Source organism: Microtus oregoni, unplaced genomic scaffold, assembly GCF_018167655.1.
Source record: "Microtus oregoni isolate MIOR12 unplaced genomic scaffold, Mior012 000009F_ref0000495, whole genome shotgun sequence".
NCBI lineage: Eukaryota > Metazoa > Chordata > Mammalia > Rodentia > Cricetidae > Microtus > Microtus oregoni.
Genome location: NW_024543068.1, coordinates 11,727,440 through 11,746,637, shown reverse-complemented (window position 1 = coordinate 11,746,637; position 19,198 = coordinate 11,727,440). Strand labels below are relative to the sequence as shown.

The 19,198-nt window shown below is 46.1% G+C and overlaps 1 protein-coding gene across 1 annotated transcript in view; it reads left to right on the top strand.

Annotated features, from left to right (window-relative positions):
• The window catches only part of Flvcr2 (FLVCR heme transporter 2), a 56,109-nt gene that overhangs the window by 18,947 nt on the left and 17,964 nt on the right, over positions 1–19,198 (top strand). The window contains exons 2-3 of the mRNA XM_041658491.1: positions 9,886–10,027; positions 12,706–12,846. Of these exons, the coding sequence (XP_041514425.1) occupies positions 9,886–10,027; positions 12,706–12,846 (283 nt within the window). The remainder of the gene's footprint in view (positions 1–9,885; positions 10,028–12,705; positions 12,847–19,198) is intronic.

Below are 19,198 nucleotides of genomic sequence, written 5' to 3'. Positions count from 1 at the left end.
AAGGTGTCGTCTCCATGTGTTGTGGGGTATCCGCCAGAGAAGACTGCTCAGATATGGGTTTAAGCAATAGAAAGTCTTCATTAGCTGATTGGCAAGTACTCCGGGCATTTAGGACTCCAGCACAGCATTGAGCCTTTCTCGAGATGAGCGTTTAACCACACAAAAAAAAAAAAACAAAAACAAAAACAAAACAAGGTTAGTATGTTAGAGACTCTCCCAGCACTATGGTCTTTGATGGATTGGGTCTTTGTTTTTGTTTTTGGCTGGTTTTACTGTCTATGTGCTGAATTTTGTGGTTTGAATGGTCACTTCCACCATGGAGTCAGTTGTGCTAAGGTCTAGGGCCTGTTAACACGGCAGGCCTTTTTCCTCCACTGTCTGCCCTGGTTATGGCATGTGTTGTGCTATCCAGAATTTCATGTGCTTCCTGTCATCTTGGACCAGACCTCTAGTTATTCAATTGATCCCACAGCCTTGGCCAGTCTTTTTTCTGTCTCTCTTATCTGTACAAATTTGACCACTGTTGCCGTATCTTCCCATTTGACAGCAGGCCAGGTGACCAATGAAAGCCAATAGATGCAGGCCATTGTCCTCTTGAATGATCATGTGACTTTAGGAGACAAGGCAACGTAGCCAATTATTTTATTTCTTGAACAATCGTTGAATGTCTACTGCATGCCAAGCCATCTGAGCCCTGGAGATGCTGGGTGAACAAGAAGAACAGGCAGGCTGTACCTGTGGGGTTTACATCTAAGTGAAGGCAGATATTGTCACAAGCTTCTGACCTTGTGACGCTGCTATGTAAGGGAGTTTCAAGAAAAATCTCCTAATATTTTAAATAAGTTTGTGATTTCATTGGGCCTCATCCATAGCTGTTTTGATACACGTGGTCCATGGGCCTGCATAGGTCAGACAGGTTTGGATTTAGACCATAAACTAGTCAGAAGGACCAGTGATAAAAATGTTGGGTCAAGTAAGAAGAAAGGGAGATGATTTCAGTCCTGAACATTGGGTTATGCTTGAAGTACAGTGGCCCCCGAGTAACCCCTCAAATAACAAGGTCATGTTGCTACTGCTGCTCTCTTGTGGTAGTGATGGACATGTATGGCTAATACTTTTAGGTTTCTTTTTATTTCTGGATTTCTCTCTGGGGTCATAAGGCAGAGTAGGTCAGCTTCCTAGAAGAAAGCTCTATGAGACCCACCCTTGTTATTTCTTGAGGTATGCATTCTAGAAGAAGAACTGATTCTTGTTTATGGTAATTGGTAAAGCAGTAGCTGTAAGGTTAGTGACCGGATATTGGCATTGAAAGTTATCGCCGTGCAGGTCAATATAGTCACTGGGTAAAGGCACTTGCCACCAAGCCTGATAATCTAAATTCAATCTCTGATTGCAGGACCCACAGAGCAGAAGGGGAGAACCTTTCAAAATCACCTTCACACACACACACACACACACACACACACACACACAGAGAGAGAGAGAGAGAGAGAGAGAGAGAGAGAGAGAGAGAGAGAGAGAGAGAGAATTAAAAAAAAAACCAGCATTTACATTTAAAGGAAAGAAGGGGATAGCTAAGAAAGTCTGCAGGCTAAAAAGCTGGAAAGATTCTCAAGATCGGCCACCACTTGGACTCTATGTTTTAGTCTGGCAGTTTTGCAGGCAAAGGTAACATTTCCTCCCCTTTGAGCCAATTTATCTGTCAAAGGGTAGGAAGTGGGCAAACACAGGATGAAGACTCTGGAGGCACCGAAGTAGAACTTTGCCCCTTTGTCTCTCTCATCAAATGTGAAAAACCCAGATTGAGGTTTGCATGCTGCAATCCTGGCTGGCTGACTGGTTCCCCAAACACCTACTCTTGTCTCCTCTTCCCCAAATGAAAGGGAAGTTCTGTGAGGCTGTGTCAGCTGGTGGTCAGCAGGGCCATCCAGAGAGAGCCGCGAGCATGCGGCCGGCAGTCATTTGTGCTCTTGTGAAAGAGGAAACCTCACTTCAGCTCTCCACCCCACCCTCTACAGAATTTACCCCAAGAACAGTGTTGGGGGGAACACGTGTATCACAGGAGGCATCAGAGGAATCAAGAACTGGGCTACTTTCCTGAGTAAGCACAGGCATAAGTACCAGGCTCCTGGTCAGCATCACTTCCATGCTGGTTTCATTTCTGAGGCTGTGATAAAACACCACAAACAAAAAACCAAGGAGGAGAAAGGGCTTATTTGGCTCACAATTCCGGGTCATAGCAACTATTGCAGGAAAGGCCAGGGGGACCTTGAGGCCGCTAGTCACAGCACGTGCAAGAGCAGGGGAAATGGATACCCGTGTGACTCAGGCTCAGCTTGCTGCTTCTGCTCTTACGCAGTCCAGGGCCCGGCACTTGTCATGGTTTTGCCCACATTAGGCTCTTCTCACTTCTAACAGTTAAGGCAATCAAGGCAATCCCCCACAAACATGGCCATAGATCAACTTGATCTAGACAGCCCCTCATTGAGACCCTTCCTGACAGGCGGTTCTAGTTTATGTCAAGTTGACCATTAGGGTGTCAGGCTAGTGAGCCCCAGCGATGCCCCTGTCTCTGTTTCCCCAGGCCTTAGGATTACACATGCACGTCACTGAATCCAGATTTTTTTTTTTTGACATGGGTTCTAGGTACTAATTTTAGGTCCATGTACTGAACAACCTTCCAGCCCAATAATTATGTAGCCTGGGCTTGCCTCAAACTGGTGATCCTCCTGCCTCACCTTCTTCAGCGTTGTTTACCAGTGTGCACCACCCAAACAGCAGGATTATTTTCTTTTACAATATTTAGTTTTATTTAGCTTGTGAGCATGTTGAAGACAACAACATTGACTGTAATTTCCTCATGTGGCCCCTCCTCATTAAACACACACTAAATAAAAAATTAAACATTAAAGAAGTTGTGATGGTTAGTTCTAATGGTCCTTCTCAAGGAGCTCAAGATCAATGACAGAGCCTGTCTTAAAAAACAAACAAACAACAGAGTATGCATGTGTGTGCGTGCATGTGTGTGTGCGCACGCACACACACACACACAACCATAAGGTGCCACTACGTGATAAACAAAGCTGACTATGGCTGGAAATGACTCTTGCCATTGCTTCTTCAAGAGAACTACAGAGACTAGAGCCTATCAGTCAAAAACAATGTCAAGTTTCGGGGACATCATAGTTCTGTGACCTTTGTCTCTCCCATCAAGGTCTTTGGAGTTAAATAGCTATGGGTTTGAATCTTAGCCATTAGAAGCTGAGCAGCCGGTTCCAAAGGTTTTTCTCATCTGTAAAAATCTAGTGATGATGTTATTGAATTCAGGGTGGGGGTGAATATGAGGGCATAAGTAAAACAATGTGTGAAAAGTTCTTCAGGGTGTTGTCCAGCACACAGTAGGTGCTTAGCACATATTAGGTTCTCTCCTTCTTGTTTAGTGTTTTGTATCTTCTCAGTCTTTACTGAGACAGCGTCATAGCCCAGAATAACCTGGAACTCGTTATGGAGTCCCAATAAGCCTGTTTCAGCTCCCCAAGCGCTGGGACACACCAGGCACACGCCACCACACCCAGGGCTCCCTCCAGGCTGAATAACAGCTAACTGCTGCCGCACATAGTCTGATGGACATGATGACCTGAGCTGGACGTCCAGCTTCATCACTTATTGTTAGGGGACACTGAGCAAGTGACATCAGTAAAGGCTAGTGTCCTCAACCGGCTTTGCAATGGGGATTAACTCAGCGCCTGTCACGTGATGTCATGGCTCACTGTCCTTGTTATTATTGTCTTCTATAGGAATCAAGAACTGTGGGCTACTTTCGTTTCTACAGCTGGTCCCCCCGACACACATTTCCCTTGCCCTCTATTTCCGGGACCCTGGAAACCCAAGAGTGGCACTGCCCTGTGAGCCATCAGCACAGTCCTAGCTCTGAGGACAAACCTGGAGACTTGCTGGGGCTCTAAGGAAGTCTGGGTTTGACCAGCTGTGACCTTGTTTCCTCGGCTCTCTACACCTGAGCTCCACCCTCAGATGCGCAAACCCCTCTCATGAGTGATCTCCCATAAATTAGTGGGGCCGTTTTTGTTCACAAAGGCCGGCTACTTCCTGAATCCCGATTTGGCCTTTTCGAAAGAAGCCAAGGGCTTGGATTTGGGGATTTCACAAGGAGTCATCTGAGTAGGCTTTGCATGTGTGACCAGTGCCACCCACCATGGCTTATTCCTCAGAGCTGCCTGCAATCTTGGGTAGCCGGGAGCAGGTTCTCACGGTTAAGCTGCAGTCCAGAATGCGCAGTCGGTCAGAATGCCAGTAGCCACGCCAGCTTTCCCTTTGTGTGTGGGTGTGGGTGTGGGTGTATCCACAGACTCTGTCCAAGACCCCATGCTACATCCCCTCCACAGGTCCAAATGTGACCTCTGTTGCATAATTTGGGCCCCTGGAGCCTCTATTATGCCCCACCTGCCCAAGTCAGTTACTCTCTAGCAGGTTGACATGTTGACATGCTTAATCGCCAAGGGATACGGCAAAGGTTTTGTTTTATTTTACATTTATTCATACGTATGCTCAGGGTGTGTGTGGAGTGGTGGTGGTGGTGCAAGTATGTGTGGAAGTCAGGAAGTAACTTTCCTATCTTCTACCATGTGAGGTCAAGGGGTTAAAGGTTATTAGGCTTGGCAGTAAGCACCTTTACCTGCTGAACTACCTCGCCAGCCCCCATATTAGTAACCCCAGGGTTCTGTATTAGAGACTTCAGGCTCTCATTGCACCATCTTTGTGGGGTTTCAGCCACACACCACTATGAGGGGACAAGAAGCAGAATGTGGCAGATCACCTTCACGCAGCTGCTCACTTGAACTTGATCTTTGGTGGTGCTTCAGTGGTGGTCACTCTCTGCTTGCCTGAGAGACCAGGGCGTACCTAGCCTTTGGTCCCCAGGAGCACTTGGTATGGTATTGTATGGAATAGAAGTTGGGCATACTATATCTGAGTACACTTAAAAGTTCATACATGTAATAATTATTCTTAGGCTTTATCTATGCAGTTCAGATTTGCCTGAACTGTTCAATCTGTGAGCTTAGCTTCAGATTAATTTTTAGAGTAAAAGATCATTGCTAATATACATAGAACTACATAGTAACACGTTTATTAGGTCATCTCATTATGGGAAATGTTCTTGGGAGAGGAACATTATACTACTTGCTTTAAGATTGCTCATATAGGGGCTGCAGAGATGCTCAGTGGTTAAGAACATTGCCTACTCTTCCAGAGGACCTGGATTTGATTCCCAGCACACATATGGTGGCTCACAACTTTCTAGAACTCCAGTTATAGTATATCTGATGCCGTCTTTTACCCTCTGTAGACTCTTCCACACATATGGGACCTATAAATCACACATGCTCACACACACACGTAAGAAATAAATAAATTGGGCTGGAGAGATGGTTCAGTGGTTAAGAACACTGGCTGTTCTTCCAGAGGAGATAGCACCTACGTGGCAGCTCACAACTGTGTGTAGCTCCTATTCCAGGGGATCCAATGCCCTCATACAGACATACAGGCAGGCAAAACACCAATGTACATATAGAAAAAATAAATAACTTATTTTTAAAAATAAATCTAAAATAAAGCTCTCTCATATGGGCTTTAAGCAATCTGAGGTATGGCAGTCTTGTTGAGACTCATTTTTTTTTTTTTTTTTTTTTGGTTTTTCAAGACAGGGTTTCTCTGTGGTTTTGGAGCCTGTCCTGAAACTAGCTCTGTAGACCAGGCTGGTCTCGAACTCACAGAGATCTGCCTGCCTCTGCCTCCCAAGTGCTGGGAAGAGACTCATTTTTTGTGGGCCTCTGATTCAAAAAAATAAAGACCCAGCCGAGAGGTAATGGTGCACGCCTTTAATCCCAGCAGAGGATTAAAGGAGGAGGCAGAGGCGGATCTCTGTGAGTTCAAGGCCAGCCTGTCTACAAGAGCTAGTTCCAGGATAGGCTCCAAAGCTACAAAGATACCCGGTCTCGAAAAAACAAAACAAAAACCCATTAACCATGTTTTTTATATTTATTCGTTTGTTTATCATGCATACCTCTGTGTGTATGTGTATGTGTATTCACGCACATGAGTGCCATTGTGCATATATGCAGGTCAAAGAACAGTTTACAGAAGTCAGTCAGTTCTCTCCTTCATCCCTGTGGGTCCTAGGGGTTGAATTCAGCTGGAACTCGGGTTCTCAGGTTTGGTGGCAAGAACCCTTATTTTCTGAGATGTTTGCTAGCCCAAATATGCTTTTCAAAATAGCAAATGTTCTCCAAGAACCTTGTCTAGATTTTTGGTAATCTGTTGTGCCCAGATTACGACCCCCAGAGAGAGACCACCAGAGAGGCCCAGACTGTAATAAGCAAGGTTTATTTAGCATAATACAAACATAATTGGAACCCATCTCTAACCCCACTGCAGGGAGGCAAAGAGGAGTTGAGCTCCGTGTGTGTGTGTGTGTGTGTGTGTGTGTGTGTGTGTGTGTGTGTGGAGGGGTGTTAGTCTTTTAAAGGTGTAACTACAAAGAGACTTTTTGAAGCTGTTTTGGCACGGGTGCAAGGTCTTTTGCTCTATCTCATTCTGCTGTGTCAGCTAGTTTTTTGTTTTTAGAGCAAGGCCACCCTGTTTTTGAGTCAGGCCATCTTTATCAGCCCGTATTAGGTAGCCGGACGTAATTTCTGGGTGGGAGGTGGGAAGGCCACTATCTTCCCCGGGAAAACATTTTGTTAGGAAATTTCTTCTTGCCCCTTTGAGAATAAGGGGTGAGGGTCTTACAGTTTCCAAACCCATCTTTTCAGTAGTCTGGGCACATGGACAAATTGACTCTGGAAGTCGAATCCTCCCAAGAAGCCTTAACTACGGCTCACTTGTTCACTGACACCTGTTTATCCAGGAAGTGTGGAGCCTGCTTACTAGGCACCAGCTAACAAATGACAGGGAGATGGTGGAACCAGTGGCTCAGAAAAGGTTATGGAAAGGAGATCGTGCTTGCCTGGGGAAATCACTGTAAAAAGACTGTTGTTGAAATGGCATTGGACTAATAAGGGAATTTTCAATAAAGGTGCAAACTAGAGGGTTGGCATTATGATTACCTGGATAAGAGGATTATGGGATCTGTAGTGACATGGGACAAGATGAGACTGGAAAGTCACTGGAAGTGGCCAGAAAAGCCCAGAGCAGCACTCTGAGGGAGGGAGGTAAGTGCTGGATTGATTTCCTTTCTTCTTCTTGGTAGTGGTGTGGGTGCAGTTCCTTGAAGACTTCAGAGCAGGGCAGTGTGGCCAGTGAGCTTTGAAAACTGTGAGCACTGGCAGGCTGGCTGAAGGTGAGACTGCAGTTGCCTGGAAGGCAGATAGAAAGGGGGAAGAGGGAAGGAAGGATTTGAAGGAAACTGCGAGAGACTGAAGGAACTGGGGACAGAGCATATAGGAGGAGCTGGAGAGGAAGGTGGTGGAGAGCCAGGGGAGGATGGTGGTAGGGGAGCATTTACTAAGCCAGGCTTGTGTGTGAGTCCACCAGGTCCACTGTCTGAACCCACTGAGGCTGAGAAGTAGAAGGGCAGGAGTTGCAGATAAGGGGTGAGCCCACCCCAGTTGGCCGGAGACTGTCTTCTTTTTTGAGGAGGAGGAAACTGGTACTGTGGGGTGAATTCACCTTCAGACACTAGAAATCAAGCAACTGATGGAGCTGGGATTGAACTGAGACTTTTGGCTCCAGAGCTAAATGTCCCTTTGCTACTGTGAAGTGTGTTATATACAGCATCTGTTGAGGTAGAAAGCAGGAAAGGTGAAGATTTTGATGAGAAGATAGCACAGCAGGGCATGAATTCCTCAAGGAGCAAAGCAAGTCCAGATTAAATCGCAGGAGACCAGATGACAGCGTCAGAGCCAGAGGGCTTTCCTAAGGGGAGAGGGGAGAGGTACTGACCTAGTGGAGGGACACTTGTGACTCAGAGAGCTAGTTTTTGGGAACTCTGAAGCTCCAAGGAATGCATTTGGCTCATCCTAGAGACTGTGTCCAGAGAAAGGAATCAGCACGCTGGGGCTCAGGCCTTGGTATTATGTGACCTAACCAACAGGCTGTTCTTCAGTGAGATTCCAGCGGGGGAGGGACCAGGGATGAGAAAAAAATGAAGAAGATAGGAACATTGAAGTCAGAAGGTCTTTCATGAGTTGATGGCTCAAGACCAGCAAGTTTACTAAGAAGACGACATCTTATATGCTGTTTCCAGGACAAATGGGACAGAACCATCAGATGCTGTCAAGCTATCATTCAACAGAACAGACTCAGCAGCAAGCTGAAGTGATGTTGCACAAGGGGAACACAGGCCACCAGACTGGGTGCTCATTGACCTTGGAACTGATAACCACAGGCCTTCAAACTGGGGCAAAGGAGGCTCCCAGGATCCCAAACTGCAGCTTCCCCAAGTCTGTGGCCTTACCAAGCACATTCCTGGTTTTAGCAAGAAACTATGTTCTTTCTCCACACACTCAGGCCTCAGGGACTGCCCCGACTCCCGATGATTAATGATGGCAGAAGGACTTTTGGGAGTTGTCTGTTAGTTACTGCTGATCCACAGTGTTTCCATTCTCAGGAACACCCAGGTTATCTTATCTGCTAGGTCCTGGGAGTTTGGCACTCCAACACCAGCGTGAGGTATTTTAACTCATGCATGAGTGTACGCATGTGTGGGTGAGTAACCATTTTGCAGCTGTGTGTGACCTCACACTACAGAAACTTTGAATGTTGCTAAGTTATTAGACAATGAACCGGAGCATTCATGCTTATAAATGGGCTGACATCGTCCAGCTCTCACTAGAGGCAGTTCTGTGGCTAAAGGTTATATAAGCTTTTCAGCTGAGCTCTGAGAACCGGGCTAGCAGATTCAGTGAAGCTGATTTCAATAGCACAAGAGAAAAGAAAATCAACATTATATGATAGTACCCCAGAGTTGGAGCTATGGGAACCATTACTGATTAGTTTGCATTCGCGAGAGCCAGCCTGCCGTGTGATTTCTTTCCCCCTAGCTTTTGGGTCAGAAGTGTGTATGAGTCAAGTTGTCATCTAAAAGAATCTTGACAGGGGAAATAATTCTGATTTTTTGTGTGAGGAGAAACTGGAAGTTGGGAATTAAGTTGCTTTGTGCATGTGTGTGTGAGCGTGTACATACAGTATGTGTCCATGCTCGTGAGTGTGAGGTTGACTGTTGTGGTTGAAATGTATTGCTGTGATTGATGTAATGAAAAGCTGGACAATAGCTAGGCAGGAGGTAGAAGTGGGATTTCTGGGGACAGAGAGGACTCTGGGAAGAGGAAGGTGGAGTCACCAGCCAGACATGAGGAAGCAGCATGGGCAGTACAGAGAGATGAGGTAATGAACCACAAGACAGAATGTAGACTAAAATAAATGGGTTAATTTAAGTTATGAGAGTTAGTGAGATAAGCCTAAGCTAAGGCCAAGCTTGCATAACTAATAAGCCTCCGTGTTGTTACTTGTGAGCTGGCGGCCCAAAGAAAAATCCGACTACAGTTTACACTGGTTCTCTTTCTCCATTGCTTTCTACCTTTGGCTTCTGAGACAGGAGTTCTTTGATTCTGCTAGGCTGGCAGGCCAGTGAGCTTCAGGGATCTGTCTGTCTCTGTCCTCCCAATGCTGGGGTGGCAGCCACACCCAGTTTCTAATGTAGGTGTTAGGTGTGTGGGCTCAGGCCCTCATGCATGCTTGCCAGGCGCCTTCCCGACTGAGCCATCTCCCCATACTGAGAAATTATGTTTCCTAATAGCAACCTCTAAATTTGTCTCTTAGCTCGTGGCCATTTGACAACTGACTGACTGATGTGTCTGTCTTCTGTAGCTTGGAATTGCAATTGGGTTTTTGGTCCCTCCTGTTCTGGTACCCAACATCCAAGACCAGGAAAAGCTCGCCTACCACATCAGCATCATGTTCTACATAATAGGAGGTGTGGCCACTTTCCTCTTCATCCTTGTCATCATTGGTAAGATCCTTAGTAGGCTGCTGGTGGGCAGGGGGTGGGGAAGTTACATCAACTCTGGTGGCTCCCTTTGGACATGGTCCCAAATACCACAGATACTTAGAGCTACTGGAGGTTGGGCTTCTTATAGTCTTCAGATGTTGTAGCTTGAGTCGTTGTCCCTAATACAGTGCTAACTGGTGCTATGTTCTCTGTTAGTGGCCTAGGAAAGGCTTAATTGTAACTGACCAGTCTCCATTCCCACCTCACCAGAAGAACTAGGTAGACCGTTGTCACCTTGATGAGACCTTAGGGAGACTCTCCAGTGTCAGAAGCATGTGAAGAATGTCTGGTTTCATCTAGTTTCCAGCAACCCAACAAATGAGGTGTCTTGTAGGGCTTCTTCAACAAGGAAACTAAGACTAAATTATAAATTATAACAATAAATTATAAACAGAAATTGTTCCACAAACACTAATAATCTAAGGTTAATCTGAGAATACTTGGGTACCAAATTTCTTCATCATTATTCTGATTAGAAAAGTAATGCACCATGGGAAAATATAAAGATAAGACTCTAAAGAAAGGAATGACTGCCAGGAAGTGGTGGTGTACGCCTTTAATCCCAGCACTTGGGAGGCAGAGGCAGGTGGATCACAGTGAATTCAAGGCCAGCCTGATCTACAAAGTGAATTCTAGGACAGCCAGGACTGTGATACAGAGAAACCTTGTCTCAAAACAAAACAAACAAAAGAAAGAAAGAAAGGAAAGAAAAAAGACAAGAATAATCATTAATTTATCCTTGAACAACTTCATCCCAACAAGGAAACTCAGGTAACTGCTATTAACATTTTACACAGATGTCCAATTACTCATCCAAGTATTTGATTATTTCTGTCTCCTGGCTGGCCCCTGTGATCCTTGCACTCTGGAGGCTGAGGCAGGGGGATGACTAATTCAAGGACAGCCTACATTGCCTAGGATGGTCCTGTCGCAAAGAAAATAGGCAAACAAAACAGCAACAAACCCACAAAAAAGTGAGCAAAAAGTAAAAGAGAAACACTTATTGTTTTCATGTAGGTGACATTCCTGGGATAAATTCAGAAACATACAGGTAGACTTTTCTTCCCTCTTAGTCACCCGTCTAAAGGTTACCCTGTGCCCTCGGCTCTGAAGCCCTATCTCAGGTGTAAAAGGTTCATCCCTGCATGCGGGCTCACCTGCAGAGTCAGGTGGTTAAAAGCCGGTCCCCTACCACCATTCTCTACGTCATTTCATTCCAGGTAGCTTAGACAGAGGACAGTGATTCCCTAGAGCTAGCAACAGGGAGCTATGAGTGGAAGCCGGGAAGAACGAACCAGCCCAGGGCCTCCTGATTCCACTCATATTTGAAATTGTAATGTGCCTGCTTCCAAATGCTTGCCTTCATAGCCAGTGAGGTCCTGGATCTTTGCAACCGTAAACTTAAGTGGTAGGACATGGCTATGTTTGGGTATTTAATGAGATCGTAGTTGAATAGTAGTTGACTTTAATGAGATAGCAGTTGAGTGAGTGAAGGATGCAAAACAATCTTATGTGAGTCCTGCTTCGTGGTTGCTGAATTCTTGAGCCAACACCCAATGCCAAGGATCTAAGTCCCCTTCTTCCATCCCTTTCTTCTGGTGGAAGGGGAGCTGAGCAGCCAAGACAATGGAGGGCACATTCCAGTGGGAGAATTTATCCAGAACTATTATTGGAGAAGGAAGAGGCAGGGCTCTGAAGTCAAGGCTGGTGTGGTTGTGGGTGGGGGTTACTTTGATCTGCTTGGAGAGCCAATCTCATTTCCAGAACTTCCTCTGGAGGCAGACTGCTCACCTTCCAGCAGGGGTCTCTTGGGACTTGCCAGAGGCCTTGGAGTACTTGCTCAGGCCACGTAGAGAAAACAATTTAGTCAAATAACTAGCGAAAGACACTTGCCCTGCAGAGAGCCAAGTAGTACTCGGTGGGGTCCAATCACACTGGCTGTGTGGAATTCGACTCTAAATGGACTAGTTTCCACAAAAGAGTGATCACTCCTAGATCTCGTTTCTTTCATAAGACATGGCTGATTCAGCATTGACGAAACTAGGAATACACTCAATTTTTGCTACTGTAATTTTCTTTGATTCAGGGAACAGCTTTTGACTGCCATGTTTCAGACTTTGACTCTGTAGTTACACACCTCCCCCCCACCCCCCAGGAGCGCTGAAGCTCAGGCATTCACAGGGTTCACTAACCTTCCAAAGTTTAGCTTTCTCTTCTCTTCACCCATGCCCCCCCTTTTTGTTATGTTATTCGCCAGTTATTGTGGGCTGCCTTGATCTTTGAACACTGCTTTGGAGGCTCAATGAGGCAATTAAAGAAAAGGCAATAAAACAATAGCAGTGCTGGAGAAAATAGCTCAGAGACAAAGTGCTTGCCTCCTCTGCTCAAGGCCCTAGTTCCATCTCCTCTAACTGCAAAAGAGAGAAAAGAGAAAGCAATGAAAGGGCTCGATTGCGAAGCCTCAGACAATGAAAAATTACTTTAGAAAAGGGATAGGGAAGATTTCTCTGGAAACTGTTATTTCCTTTACAGTTTCAGCCCCTCCCGAGATAATGGAGCCAGCTCGTGTCTGTGTGGTGCTAGTACTGCTGAGATGGGAGCGCAGGAATTTCCCCTCATCTCTCTTATTTTCCTTTCAGTATTCAAGGAGAAGCCCAAGTATCCTCCCAGCAGGGCCCAGTCCCTGAGCTATGCCTTGGCGTCCACCGATGCTTCGTACTTAAGTTCCATCATCCGGCTCTTCAAAAACCTCAACTTCGTGCTGCTGGTCATCACCTATGGTAAGGTGCACAGGTGTCCAGGAGTGACCAGAACTAGCCTGGTGTGTCAGTGTTTATCCCTCCTTCCACGTCCCAAATGAGCATGGAAAGCTGTTTAGGGTTGACCTTGGGGCCTCTGCAGACATTGTAAAGTCCACCTTAGGAAAACCATTCCTTTCCACACAGATCTGACAAATGCTTGTGGATCTCCGCATCCTCTCTACAGCATTGTGGATGATTCTCCCTCTTTAGCATCTTAATACCTAGGATTTAAAATAAAATGTCTCAATCCAGCTCAATCCAGGCAATGGATTGCTGCCTTTTCATGTATAGTTCCTCAATAATAATAAATGCTGTATACTCCAGGGGTGATGAACGGATGAGTGAACAAGGGAATGAATGAAGCTGAAAATTACAACTGCTGCCCAGGTGTGGTGGTGCACATCTTTAATCCCAGCACTCAGGAGGCAGAGGCAGACAGATCTCTGAGTCCAAGGCCAGCCTGATCTACAGAGTGAGTTTCAGGACAGCCAGGGCTACGCAGAGAAACCCTGTCTAGAAAAACAAAACAAACAAGGACATAGCATTTTAAATACCCATCCTTTAGATGGATACTGTCTGTGAGTGGGCACTCTCAGTTCAAGAAGTTGTAAGTCCGCCCAAGTGCACTGCCTCACAGCCTACACTTGAGCATTTCACCACTGGATAAAAGTAAAAGTAAATCAAGTGTGTAACACACACAATAACCTGTGAAACAAAGATGTGAGGTTGCTTTGACAAGACAAACTACAGTGAGACTCTTTGGGCCAGCCATGACTTCATGTTTTCCACAGGTGCACAAACTATTGTTTCAGAACACCACCACCATCAGATCTGAGCTAATCCCTACTACTATCTTAGGGTTCCTATTGCTGTGAAGAGACACCATGACCCATGGCTACTCTTACAAAGAAAAACATTTACTTGGGACTGCCTTATAGTTTATCAGAGGTTTAGTCCATTAGCATCTTGGTGGGAAGCAAAGCGGCAGGCAGACATGGTGCTGGAAAGGTAGCTGAGAGATCTACATCTTGACCTGCAGGCAACAGGAAGTGAACTGTTTACCACACTGGGTGTAGCTTGAGCATATATGAGAACTCAAAGCCTGTTTGAGTGACACCCTTCTTTTAACAAGGCTACACCTCCTAATAGGGCCACTTCCAATGGGCCAAGCATACAAATGCAAGTCCATGGAGGCTTTAACTAGTCAAACCACCTCACCATGTGAGGTCAATATTATAATTATCTTCACCTAACAGAGCAAGAATCTGAAACTCAGAGAGGCTAGGCGTTTAGACTAAGGTCATACACTTCGAGTGGCAGAACCAGATTCAGAAACAAGTTTGATAAACTTGAAAGCCTGCTTCTTCTCTTGTGTTACATAACCCAGGCATTGGACAAAGTCTTAAAGTGCTCCTCCTGTTTCAGCTTCCTCAGTAGCTGGAACTACAGGCGTGCGCCATTCACAGCCAACTCCAAAGCCAGCATTTGCTTGCATATTCCATAGTTGCCCATGTAGTTCCTTCCAGAGCCGTGCCCAGAAGGCTGGAGAGATGGCTCAGCTGAAGAGCATCGACTGGGTTCAATTACCAGCCCCCACATGGTGGCTCCCAACTATCTGTAACCCCAGTCCTAGGTGATCTGACTCCCTCTTCTGGCCTTCCCAGGCACTAGTCATGTATGTGGTGTGATGGACTCACAGACAAAACATTCATACACATAAAACAATAAATAAATTAAACAACAACAACAGCAGCAGATTAGGTTCATCAGTGCCCTTTAGCTCAGAACCCTTATCTGCTGAGGTTCTAGGTCAGAGACTGTTATTCTTACGGAGAAATAGTATGTCTCTTAGCCATACACCAAAGCTCTCCTCCAGTAGAGCTCTAGAGGCCCCCGTTAGCCTCTGGAATCTGGTCCTCCATCCCTCATTTCCTTCAGTTTCTCAGCTCTAAGCATGCCTCTGCATTTATCCACAGTGATGCCTCCAACCTCTCCACATGTCCAACTAAAGCAGCTGCCATCTGTCACTGGGCAGTATACCAGCATACAGGACCAAGCCCTTGGTCAGGAGATATCTGAGGACCGTTAGGTCTTAGACACATAGTGAAATCCGACGCCTCTGGGTTCCCTTCCAGGCTCAGGATTCTGTAACTCCGAGAACTTTTACTTTTCACCCTGTCTGAGTACATCCTTCTGACTGCTGTGAATGGGACTGCATCTGACAGCGGGGTGTTTGAGGTTTACCTTGCGGCTTTGGGGTAGATAAGTGTTTCAGTGCTTTCTATGGCTGAAGATGATGTTAGTGGTACCTGCTGGGCAAGGATGCATTGTAGAGTTGTGGTTTTCAGTGCTGGAGGCTGTGAGTGGCAGGGCCAGGTCACTGGCATATGAAAGCATGAAACAACCTAAATGTATTGAGGATGGTGTTCCTGGCTACTGGGCGGCCAACTCTGGGTCACACTGTGGGGTACAAAGCAACTCCTCCTTATCTCTCTTATGGCTGGTAGCTTGTTTTTCTGTCCTTTAGAAGGAATTACATGTTTTAATTCTATACTACTGGACACTCTAGGTACTCTTCCTTGTCTATTTGGTTAGATGATAAATGCAGGCAACAAGGAAAACACTTTTTTGAATGTATTTTTTATTATTTAGGGCAGGGTCTTGTGAATCCCAGACTGGCCTAGAATGACTGAGGATGACCTTGAACTTGTGGTCCTCCTGCCACTACAAACTGAACGTTGAGATCACAGGCATATGCCACCATGTCTGCTTTATGTGGTGACAGGAATCAGTCCTAGAACTTAGTTCACAGTAGGCAAGCACTCTGACAACCGAGCTACATTGTCAGCCCAAGGGAAGGACTCTCATGCAGTGATAAGATTCTTGGGAAATCTGCTTGTCTAAAAGCATTCAGGAAACAGGCAAAAATGGCCAGTCACTACCACTGCCCCAGGACTGCTAAGAGCTCTTGTCACATTGTAGGTGGTATGTAGTCAAGAAAATGGTGGAACATGCCTTTAATCCCAGCACTTAAGAGACAGAGGTATTTGGATCTTGAAGCCAGCCTTGGATGCTCAGATCTCTGAGTTCAAGGACAGTCAGGTCTACAGACTGAGTTCCCAAGACAGCCAGGGCTACACAGAGAAACCCTGTCTTGAAAAACAAAACAATAAAATGAAACAACCAAAAAGGAAGAGTAGTAGTAGGAACAGTGGGCTTGTCACCAAAACATGACAACAATGCATGAAGTTTCTGGAATCTGCTAACTTCTTTCACAACCTGACAGCTGCCACGTTGAAAGGTGGACTGCTTTCCCAGGCTAGTTCCACACCTGCCTGCAGCTGTGTGCTAGATCACGGTCCCAGGTGTCTAACATCTGGTCTGGGAGGCTCTGCTTGAGCTTCCCTTTCCCTTGGGGCTCTCAAGTGTCTTCCCCTTCTTCTGCCCTGTGGGAAGGACCAAGCGAGGGATCTCAGAGTGGCTATAAGATCCTAGCTCTCCGGGAGCTTAACAAAGTACAGTGACATCTGTGTATGCAAGCGTCACCATGAAATCCATTACTTTGTATGCGATTAATTTTCTTAATTTAGAAAAAGAATTGATGGAGCTGCAGAGGTGTCTCAGCAGAGGACCTGGGTTTGGCTTTCAGCTCCCACGTGGTGGCTCATAACCATCCATCACTCCAGTTCCAGGGGATTCAATGCCCTCTTCGGATCTCTGAGGGCCCTGGCATGTATATGGTGCACATTCATACATGCAGGGAAAACATGTACAGACATAAAAATAATTTTGTTTTTGAGACAGGGCTTCTCTGTGTAGCCATGGCTGTTCTGGAACTTGCTTTGTAGACCTGTTGGCTTTGAACTCAGAGATCTACCTGCCTCTGCCTCCCGAGAGCTGGGATTAATGCTGTGTACTATTATTCCCAGCTAAAATAAATCTTACTAAAGAAGAAGAGGAGGAGGACTGGGTGTGGTGTGTATGCCTCTAATTCCAGGAGTCTTTTTTAAAAAATAAAACTTTTAAAGATTTAGTTACTTTTATCTTATAAATATGCATGCTTTGCCTGAATGTGTGCATGTACACCGTATGTATGCCTGCTGAATTCTCTGGAACAAGGGTTAAGAACGACTGTGGGAATGCTTCTGAAAGGAATATTGGGGCTCTGGCCCCTTCCTGTCTTTTTTAGCTTCCTCTCTGTCAGGAGGTGAGGCAATTTGATCCACTACAGATTCCCTGCTATGATGGGCACTGCCTGCCACAGGCCCAAAACAGTGAAACCTTGAACCAAAAAGAAACCTTTCTCTCCTAAAAGTTAATTATCCCAGTGCCTTTAATGAGGGTTTTTTTTTTTTCATTGCTGTGAAGAGACACTATGTCCATGGCAATTCTTATAAATGAGGACATTTATTTTGGGTGGTGGCTTACAATTTCAGAGGTTTGGTCCATTATCATCATGGCGGTGTGCGGCACAGGTACTGGAGAGGTATCCTAAATCTTGCAGGCAACAAGAAGCTGACAGAGATACACTGGGTGGTATCCTGAGCATAGGAAACCTCAAAGCCCACCCCTACAGTGACACACTTCCTCTAACAAGGCCACACCCACTCTAACAAAGCCACACCTCCTAGTAGTGCCACTCCCTATGCGATTATGGGGGCCAGTTACATTCAAACTGCAACACCCAGGCATTTTGTCACAGTGCTACAAAGCCAGTTAGCACAGCAGGCTGCCCCACGGATAGAATCCAATGGTATACTTGATTAAATGTTTTGTTTTCTGTTGTAGTACGGATCGGCAGGCTGTGTCCCGCCACCCAGCTAGCTTTACCCGAAATAATTACACGGAAACTGTATTCTTTTAAACATTGCCTGACCCATTAGTTTCAGTTTCTTATTGGCTAGCTTTTACATATTGATCTAACCCATTTCTATTAATCTGTGTAGCCCACGAGCTGGCTTACCAGGAATGATCTTAACCTGCGTCTGTCTGGAGTGGGAGAATCATGGCGACTCCCTGACTCAGCTTCTTTCTCCCAGCATTCCGTTCTGTTTACTCCGCCTACCTAAGGGTTGGCCTATCAAATGGGTCTAGGCAGTTTCTTTATTAATAAGAAATTACTCCCATATCAGTTTTCCATGTTTTCCTTCTGGGAACTCAGATTCAGGCAGCATAGGCGAAGGCCTGCCTTTCGTAAACAATCCGGGCAATTCTGATTTGCAGCAGATTTGGGAATTTCTGAAGTAGCTGTGGGAAGGGTTGATCTTGTGATCCTAGGGCTCCTTTTTCATGTGAACCCCACCACTTGGGAGTCTTCATCCGTTTTTCATCCTTTTTATTCCTGAACCCAAACTCACTTTGTAGAGCAGGCTGGCCTTGAACTCAGAGAACTGCCTGCCTCTGCCTCCCAAGTGCTGGAATTAAAGGACTGTGCCACCACTGCTTGGCTTCATTTTTGGACTTTTAAGTGGTCCCTGAAATAGTTTTGGGGAAAACACTAGCTTCAACAAAGTCAGGAGACTCCCGGTGATACCTGTCCCACCTGCCGTCCTCCTCAGGAACGTCACATCTGTCTCCCAGTGCTGTGACTATCAGCATGGCGGGCTCCCAGGATAGTCACACTGCCTCTGCACTGAACTGACTATCAGATGGTCCCTCTGGATTTGTGGAGGAGGTGCCTCGTCCTCGGGGCAGAGCCTACAGTTCATTCCTGCTCTTCCTGCTCTTGGGTGTGAGGTGCTCAACCCTTTGGATTGTGCAGAGGAGTGGACTTATGTTGTCTGACTTGTCGGGCAGTGTTGAAGACACGGAGAAGCACACCTAAAGACTGGTTCAGCAATCCACACATCAGCTGCTAGCTCCTCTGGGGCGAGTGTGTAGACCATGGGAAAGACAGACAGCCTTCCGGAGTTCTCCGCTCCCTGCCCTTCTCCACCTTCACCCGGGCTGTCCAGCTGGGTGCGGGGAGAGGCTATTCGTCAGCCACTCTCTAACCGAGTCAGTGTTTCCATCTTCAACAGGGAAAGAATCGGTTTGATCACACACAGACTGTGGGGGCTCGTTCCCAGAGCCCCTGAAGCAGTGGGTCTGGGGTAGGGTTGGGCATGTGCCAGTAGGTTACACATGGTCACTAACTATCCCATTGACTCCCCAGCTCAGCCTTAGTATCCTGGGCCAGGGTACCCAGGACTCTGCCCTCACAAAAGTACAAATATTGAGGTAGGTTTTTGGTTTTTTGTTGTTTTGTTTTCTCTCCTTCAGTTGGGTAATGTGCCTCTGTTTCCTTGAATTTTGCCTACCTTGTTCATCACAGCTGGGGATCCAAGCTGAG